Source organism: Myotis lucifugus, unplaced genomic scaffold, assembly GCF_000147115.1.
Source record: "Myotis lucifugus unplaced genomic scaffold, Myoluc2.0 scaffold_58, whole genome shotgun sequence".
NCBI lineage: Eukaryota > Metazoa > Chordata > Mammalia > Chiroptera > Vespertilionidae > Myotis > Myotis lucifugus.
In genome coordinates this window covers 1,784,422-1,793,117 of record NW_005871106.1, presented here as the reverse complement: position 1 = coordinate 1,793,117, position 8,696 = coordinate 1,784,422, and the positions used below count along the sequence as shown (strand labels likewise).

The following is an 8,696-nucleotide window of genomic DNA, read 5'->3' as shown; positions in this document are numbered from 1 at the left end:
ATTTGTGTTTTACTTGATGTACTGAAGATTTTATTGTAGTGTAATAAATTTTTATCATCTTCTTTGTGGACTTTTGTGATAATTGGTGCTATTTGATGGACTTTTTCTCCCCAAGACCAGATATACAGTCACTATATATTTTTCATTCTCTTTTCCTCCCTTTCTTCTTTTTTTCTTTCTTTTTGGACTCAAATGTGCTGAATTTAACTAATAACATTTCTCAGTTCATGGCCCGCTATCATCACTGGTCCATGCAGAGCCCTGTTTGTTATTTTGTTAATTTTGTTCTTTCATCCTTCAGCCTCAGTGCCACTTTTCTCCCCAGCCATATACATTTATTTTAGTGTATCTAGTGCATGTTCTTTATTTTGAAAAACATTCACCATTTTTTTCTCCATCTGGAGTTAGAGATTAACAAATTTTAAAAGACATCTAATTTTCTCAGTACCTTTTGAACTATCATTTGAACTATCATCTTCATCAAATGCGAGGTACCAGCCTTTCTAACCTGTTCCATTTGTCCATCTGTCTGTTTTTCTGTGCTAGGGTCACACTGCCTTAGTTGTTATATAATTTTAAAAACATTTTACTCTGCAGGAATAAAAATCATATGTAATGTTCTTTCTGTATCATTTAATTCGTTTCCTTTTTAAATATGATAGCCAAGGGGGGCATTTTTAATAATTAGCACATCTATGGATGTTAGCAGAGCCAATTGCTAGTCCCTGTCCCCCAAGCCAATCATATGCAGTGTTTTGCAGATGGTGAAAGACATTATGGAAGATGTGTCTTTAGGAGTAGAAGCATATTCAAAGGAAACAGATGCTCACATGTTTTTGTGAACTCTGGTTTAGAATTACGCAAGATGCCTACTGTGATTAATTCTTGCAACCTTAAGTTGTGCTCTGTCAACTTGTGAGAAAACAATTTCAAATGTCATTCTGAGAATTGATGAAATAGGAGCCAAGAATGTAATCAGGTTCTCACCCTCTTTCTATCCATGTTAAACAGTTTATCTGGCATTAATTTTTATCAACAGTGTTTGTCTTTTTGTGTGTGTTTGTCTTGGCATGTGGTTTGAATATGGTTCTTATTTGATGAAATATGTAGAAATATTGTGCTGGTCCTGAGAATCAGATTTTGGGACACAAAATGGTGCCTTGTTCCATGAAGCAGCACTGAACAGGGGATCCAAATGTATTGCTATAAGATGTGAGCATTTTAAGTCCTACCAATAATCAGTACTACAATAATGAATTAGAGGGGCGTTTACACATAGGTGAACACATGACACTTAGGTAATTTATATTTAGTTCAGGGAACCTTCTCACTGGTAGATGCCTATCATCTTTCTGGGTATTGTCTATATTTTAGCTAATTTGCTAAAATCAGATAGTTTAAAAGCTATGAAAATAATAGCTTATCATAATAATGATAAGCACTTTATAGAACATTGAATATTAGAGGAATTTTTCTTTTTAGAAAAGGAAGCTTGAAGCCAGACAGGTCAAGTGATTTTTCAAAGTTACTTAGTAGGTTAGGGTGAAGCTGGCTGCAAGTCCAGACCTTTACCCAAGCCCAGTGTGGGTCTGCCATCTGGGAACCGCAAAATGCTTTCTATGAGGATGACTGGCAAAGGCCGCTTGGAGCACTGTGTGGTGAAGGTTCCTGAGGGTTGGTAGCCAACCTCACAAGTCACAGGAAGGGCTGGCAGTGCTGGTCTTGGAGAGAGGAGTGGTGAGACATGAGGCCTATGTCTGTTCTTCATGTGTTACACCTCGCTCACGTAGAGAGGCCAGTTTGCATCTATTCTTATCTTTGCAGGGTTCCACTTAGTGTAGGTAGAGCTCCCTTTTACCCAATTTAGGGACAGCATGAAGGTAGTACAAGTGCACAGATCAGAACACTTAGCATTCCAAGTGTCTTCAAAAAGTCTCATTTCTGCTTGCTTTGAAAACTGGGTGTGAGCCCAGAGTGTTGTTATTCTCATACTGACTTTAGGGGTTTAAGTTCATTACAATTGCAGAGAGGAGACAGAGCTCATGAAGTGAAGTGCTTTGTCCTGGCTGCTGTTATTTTTTGCACCTTCCTTTCTCATCATTTCCTACCACCCTCGGAGTGTCGACAGGTATCTGCCAAGCAGGCCTTGGTATCTCCTGTTGTGAGCTGAGTGTGAGATAAAACCAGCAGCTGATGGCCCATTTTATCTGCCTTTACAGGCACCAGTTAAAGCCTCGGATGACATCTCCCTTGATAAGCAGAACACACAGGGTGAAACATTTCAATAGAATGTTTTGATGGGTTCATCTTTCTTTTCTAATGGGCACTTGTACTGACTCATATTTTCTCTTAGTTTTCATGCTCTACAGCCTATCTGGCTGGCAGATTGGAGTAAACAAGAGAGACACCAGTTGTATACAACCAGAAATGAAAATGTGAATTGAAAATGATTCAATGAACGGGCTAGAAAGGTGAAAATTGACTAAAAAATTTTGTTATCTTTAGACATAATAGAATAAAAATTAGTGATTTTTACTCCAACTCTTTAATATCTATCCAAAAGACCAGTGATGTAGCAATTTATCTTACCCATCACCACTGGGAATGCATATTGTACCAAGTTGTATGTTATACATGGGTGATATAAATGTTATGAGCTGTCCTTTGTACAAAGGATGAGACTAATGTACTATGTATTACTTGGAAGGCAGGTGCTGTAAATGTTTTCAAATGTGGTGAAGTTTTGTTATACTACTTACCTTCAAACACCCCTTTCTCTATGGCCATTTGGGATACATTGAAGAAAGCTTACATGGCTGAGAGATGTATCTGTGTTCCTGGCAGGAATGGGGCCTTCTGGCTCATCATATTATATGACCTTGACCTTCTTCTCTCTGTGTGAAGCAGTTGAGTTTATTGGATTGGAGATAATAAAGTTGAAGTTAGATACACACTTCTTACTTGCTTTTCCCTGAGGTATTTTATTCCGTTAATAAAAAATTCATTTGAAAAAATAAATACAAAATTGTCATATGTCTGCAATCCACTGGTGGCTCTAAATTATGTTAACCCTACCTCAAATCAGAAGCAGTGTATTGCTTATTCCTCTACTTCACTGAATTCTAGTCTGTTAAAGCAAATGAACTTTGTAATAATAGTGGGAACAATAGACCATATTTTTCATTCTTTATCATCTTGCTATGAATTAATTTATTGCTTCCCCTGGGGTTACATGACTTTATATCAAATTATTTTCATGTGCATTTTAAATTCAAATATGAGCTGGGTTTTATTTTCACTGTCCCTTTTTTTTCACCTTGCTCTAGATTTTCTGCACACAAAGAATATTTTCCAAATACAGGCACAATATTTGCCTATGATGTATTTTCAAATGTGTGATGATTGAATTGCAGGCCCCCCCCCCAGTTTTCTAAAAAGGGATAATTGTTGTATTATTGAATTTTAAAAATAAACTGCCTAGTACATTATGTGACTCGCATAAGTATACCAGATGGATCATATTGTTCAGTCTTCTGAACACACATACTGATAACATTAACTGCCAACATTTCTTTTTCATCATTGCAAATGTTCTACCTGTTAATGCCTCATGAGATTTAGAAGTGTATCTTCTAATTTTCTTACTTCCTGGAATTCACACCTATTAACTGCAATCAAGTATTGAAAAAAAATAGCTTGAAGGCTTCCAAGAAGACAGCACGACTTTAACATACAGAGAATTAAAAGCATTTATAAGAGAGGAAATTTTTCCACAGGTAGGAACTTCTCATTTCCATTTCCCCTCAACAAAAGGTTGTTTCTTATATTGTCCACAAACCTGAGTCCTTCGACAGATTTAACTATATAATGAAAGATGAAGACCTTGAAATGATACTAGTCTCCATAACCCAGGTTTGCGACCGGGAGAGCGGGTAGATGAAGTAACAGCTAGAATTTAAAGTGAATGGTTAAAACCTTGCTGAAGATTAATGGCTGATTAGTGTTTTCCAGAGTACAGTGCAGATTTGGCAATTAGCTAATTCAGTAAATGGAGGAGGTGCACCTTGCACTTTGTGGCTTGAATCATTTGCTTGATTGTCCCATTAATTAAATAAACTGTGAAATGGTCACTTAGTCACTGACTTTCCTCATGCTCTGTGGGTATAGACTGAAGGTGAGTTTTAAATAAAAGGGCGGCCCATCTGAAACATGCATCAGAATTATCTGCGGTCACAGCTAAATATGTACATTCCAGAGCCGCTTCGTATGCAGTCTTCATTGTCACTCTGGATCCTCGGTGGTTCTTATGATGCCAGATGTTGAGAACCACAAACCAACCAGATGCTCAATGACCTGCCTGAGCTCTGTCACGAAGATCCCACCTTTCCTGTAACAGATCATCCTCTTTATTGCTTTTTCCCTTGTTCTCTGCTCTCTACCACCTGTGCTGTGACAGACGAGCCCTTCCCTCTTTACACCCTAGAAGTTAATAGTGCTGATGTCAGGTCTTTCTAAAGAGAAATGTGTGTGAAATGAGAATTTTGAACTCATGGAATTATATAAATATGTATATATCAGATTCAACTCTTCATAGCATTTGAATATTTCTTATAAATTTTTATCCTTATATTTATCCTGTAATATACCTTGGAAGGATTTACTATTGTGATTTGAAAGATGATTAAAGTAGGCTAGGGGGTTAAGAGGCTCATAGAACCATATTATATCCTGTGCCTTCTGTGAACGCCGTGAAGACCAGGAGATGTGAATTATCTCAGTACCCCTAATGCCTAGCACATTGCCTGGACATAGTTGATGCTCAATAAACATTTGAATGACTCCATGTATCATATGTCTTCTTTGGCAGGCCCCGCCCACCAGGACAAGGGCAGAGAGAGCACTCAGAGCAGGGGGTTGCCTAGATTGCTGTGAATCCTGATGAGACCCACCTGTCACTCTAAAGAGTATATCAATGTAAACTTTTGCATCTTAAACTGCTTATAATGTGTCTTGTATAATGAATTTATATTTATTATAGCTTGCTTGCTAGAAACTTTTAAAGGCACGATTACCCTGTTAATTAGATGCATGCAATTTGATTTTAATTTGTATTCTCAGAGATACTGTTTCTCTTTTCCTCCCTGCCTCCATCTCTCCTTCCCTCCCTTATTTCTTTTTCCATATCTGACTCTTAGAGCAAATGCACAGTGCACTTGCTGTGCTCTGACTTGGAGTTTTGATGCTGGCAGCCAAAGCTCTAAGACACAGGTTGAGACAGGTGAAATTACCCTCCTGTTGCATAGCTGTAACAGACACTTCTAAAGTCTGGGTTTATTTTCCTTCAGTTTCTTTTCCCTTCTGAAATATCACTGAAAGAAACTCCCATAAAACATCTGATCTGTTCTTCACTTCCTTTTCTATTTCCAGCCACCTGTGCTCTTTTTCTAATTAACCCCAACACAGCAAAGGGAGCCAAGATCCTCATGGTTATATAAAAAAGGTATAACAGAAAAGCCTTTATCTTTATCGTCTATACTAGAATTTTGACCGAGGAAACTCATGGTTGAAGAAGGAGTTTTGTATTTCTTTGTCCAATTTGTAGATGAAGCAACATGGACTTGTCATCTCATTCCTCTGCTTTAAACAAACTGGTTGACTATGTTTTCCTGTGTGTTCGGAGGGAAAGCTGAGGCTTGTGCAGGCGAACTCGAAAGGCCCAGAGGTTCACATGCAGAGCCTCTGGGACAGGGGCCTTCTCAGCCCCTGAGAGTTGTGGGTTCAGAGAGTTTATAAATGCCTGGGGAGTGTGTTCATGGCAAACGGCTGGCCAATGGAACACACCACCGGGGGACGTCACTGGACCTAAGTGAAGGGGCTTGTTTTCACACCACCTTGTTCTGGAAAGTATTTGAAACCTATGGGGGAGAGCTAAGAACTGATCATCAGAGGGACTGACAGGGACGCAAAAGGAGAGAATGGAGAAAACCAGGAAGATAGGAAATGAGAGCTATAAATAGTGTAAATTTAAAAACTGGTAATTGGCCTAGTTATGTGGCCTAGAAATTGGAGCAGCCTTTCTGATATTCTCGCCAAGGAAGGTTTTGAACCATTGGATGACATATTGGATTTCCATTGAAAAAACGTTACTCGGGCTGCTGTCAGGGCAGCAAGTGGAAGGATAAATAGAAGATGTAATAACGACAGTGATTTAATATGAAAATCAGTTAGGAAGCAAGTGAGGGCATGGCATTTATTTACTTATTTCCCATTTGGGGCAGAGAAGGAAATCATCTCTGGGCTCTGTTACTAGCTGCCAGCTCCTCGTCTGCCGGAAGACCAGGCAGCAGCAGGAGGGGGTCCTGGGAAGGACTCCTGAGCATGCAGTTCTACCCCAGCTCTGGACTTACTGAGTAGGAGGACCCCACGTGAGTGACTCCTTGCAATATTTGAGCCTCTTGAAAAATTGAGAGGGCTGATACTTTATCTTCTCTGCTAAACTTTTAAAGCCTTAAAATATTTTATCGTACTTAAAACTGTGAGAAATCTTAGGCATTATATCCTTCCGGAAGGTGACAGTTTGATTTGGCTATCTTGTGCAAACCCGTCACACTGAGGCATTTAGTAAATGCTTCATGGGTGACTAGGAGTAGGGGTAGAATTTGAGGCTAGCTGGTGGAAAAGTTCTTGCTCCACACCGCACCTGGCTGCTGCCTGCGTTCCATCGTCAGGCATTAGTTTAAAACATCTACCCGGTTTTCATTGTTTCTACACCTCCAGTCCGGTGTGGGAGCAAGAAAGACCCTGGGAGCCATGGAGCTGTTTTAAGGGACAGGGACGCCAGGTTCTACCACACTGTGGTGGTTGGAAATGCCATCTCTCTAACTCCTGCAATTTTCAAATGTAGGTGGAGGCTGTCGTGATGAATACCATTCAGATTTATCTAAAAGCATCACTGAATTCATAGCCTCTTTTTGTCATTGTGTCATGAGGGGATAGGTGAAATATTTTGACATTACAGAGGAGTCATTTTCAAAAGGTGGGGAGCTGCTCTTCAAGGAGAGTAGAAAAGGTTTTACTTTATGTCAGAGCATAATCTCCTCCTGAGAGTTTTGCTATGTATTCACATCCTCCAGGGATGATGGCTGCGCTTTGAGGCACTGCGTAGTTAAGATATAGACGTGTACTCTCTGCTGACTTGTCGCAGCTGGGATTTGATTCCGTCTTTAACCGAAAGATGGTGATGGTGAAGGCTGTGCTCTTTATTGTAGGGAGGGCAGTGTGAGAGGATTTTTTAAAGCATTTATTTAAAATCACTTAAAAAGCTAATATTAATTCCTCCTTCCCTCCCTCCCTCTCCATAGTGGGTAGGAAGGGAGAGCACGTGGCTAGTTTTGCCCAGGAACTCACAATATTTCGTTAAACATGTAAGAGATATTAAATATTTTGGTCAAGCAATTTTCATCTGAATTGAGACAGGAAACCTCTGGACTATATTCCCAGCTGCCCCTGAACTCTTGGGAGGACATAGCTATAAAGGTCTGCGTGAGGTTTTGTGGTCAGACAGCAAGTACCATGGTGAGCTAGTTGTGCCAAGTGTGTTTGATAAAACCACACCTTTGTCTCATGGAGATTTCAAGGATTTCCCCTATATAGTAACACACATATTTACACACTGACACAGCCACACATTCACACACACTCATACACACACACACACCCACACACACACACACAGAAAAAACACACACACAGACACACTACCCATCCCAGGAATCAGGGCTGCCCACTTTCTGCCAAAGGACGTCCTGTCCCTGAGTCTGTGGCAACCCTAGGAGTGGCCACCAAGGGGCAGCAGAGGCTGCAGAACCGGGCAGGGGCGCAGCCTGGGTGGTGGTGGTCTGGCTGCAGAGCCTCTGAGGGGAGGTGGTGTCGGGGTAAAGACCTGGCTCCGAGAGTGGGAAGAGTATGTCACCCTCAGGGTTCCAGGGTTTGTTCTGTGTTCTATCAGGTCTAGTATGGCCACTTTAATACACAGGCTCACACGGTGCCTACATTTTCTGTTGCTTAAATACCTGACTTCCGATTTCCAGACTCCTTTCTGGCATATCCCTGGGGCAGGAACGAAGGAGCCCACAGTTTGGGCCAGCCAGGTTTGCTTGGTGGCTTTGGGAGGGGAGGGTGGACACTGGGTGACACGGCCACTCTGAAGAAGTGAGCCGTTAGAGAAGGTCAGAAGGTGGGCAGTGGCCTCATCCCCATCCCAGCCCCTGTTGGATATGAAAAATAGGCATTTTATCAGCCCTGTGTAAAGTGTCATGCACATCCCAGTTTCAGAACAAATTCTTGGTTTCCCTTTTCTCTGAGTGCTATTCCTAAATCCTTCTTCATGGAAATTCTGAAGCTGCTACTAACAGCAAGAATCTAGGACCTGGGAGGAGTTAGATTTCCCAAGTCTTTAGGGATGAAAGGAGAAAAACCTGCAGCTAAACTTTGCAGAAACCTGTGAGGTCCTCAAAACATCCTTTTGGGTGTCTCTGAACTCTTAACCCAATCTTGATTGAGTTGTTATCTGAGTGTTCAGAAAAGAAATTCTTTTTTTTAATTAAATCTTTATTGTTCAGATTACATTTGTTCCTCTTTTTTCCCCCCCATAACTCCCCTCCCAGTTCCCGCCCCACCCTCCGCTCTCACTCCTC

At 40.8% G+C, this 8,696-nt stretch overlaps 1 protein-coding gene across 1 annotated transcript in view; it reads left to right on the top strand.

Moving 5' to 3' along the window:
• Positions 1-1,610: 1,610 nt before the first annotated feature.
• AKAIN1 (A-kinase anchor inhibitor 1) overlaps positions 1,611-8,696 on the top strand; it is a 14,251-nt gene continuing 7,165 nt past the window's right edge. The window contains exon 1 of the mRNA XM_023754271.1: positions 1,611-1,674. Within this exon, the coding sequence (XP_023610039.1) occupies positions 1,611-1,674 (64 nt within the window). The remainder of the gene's footprint in view (positions 1,675-8,696) is intronic.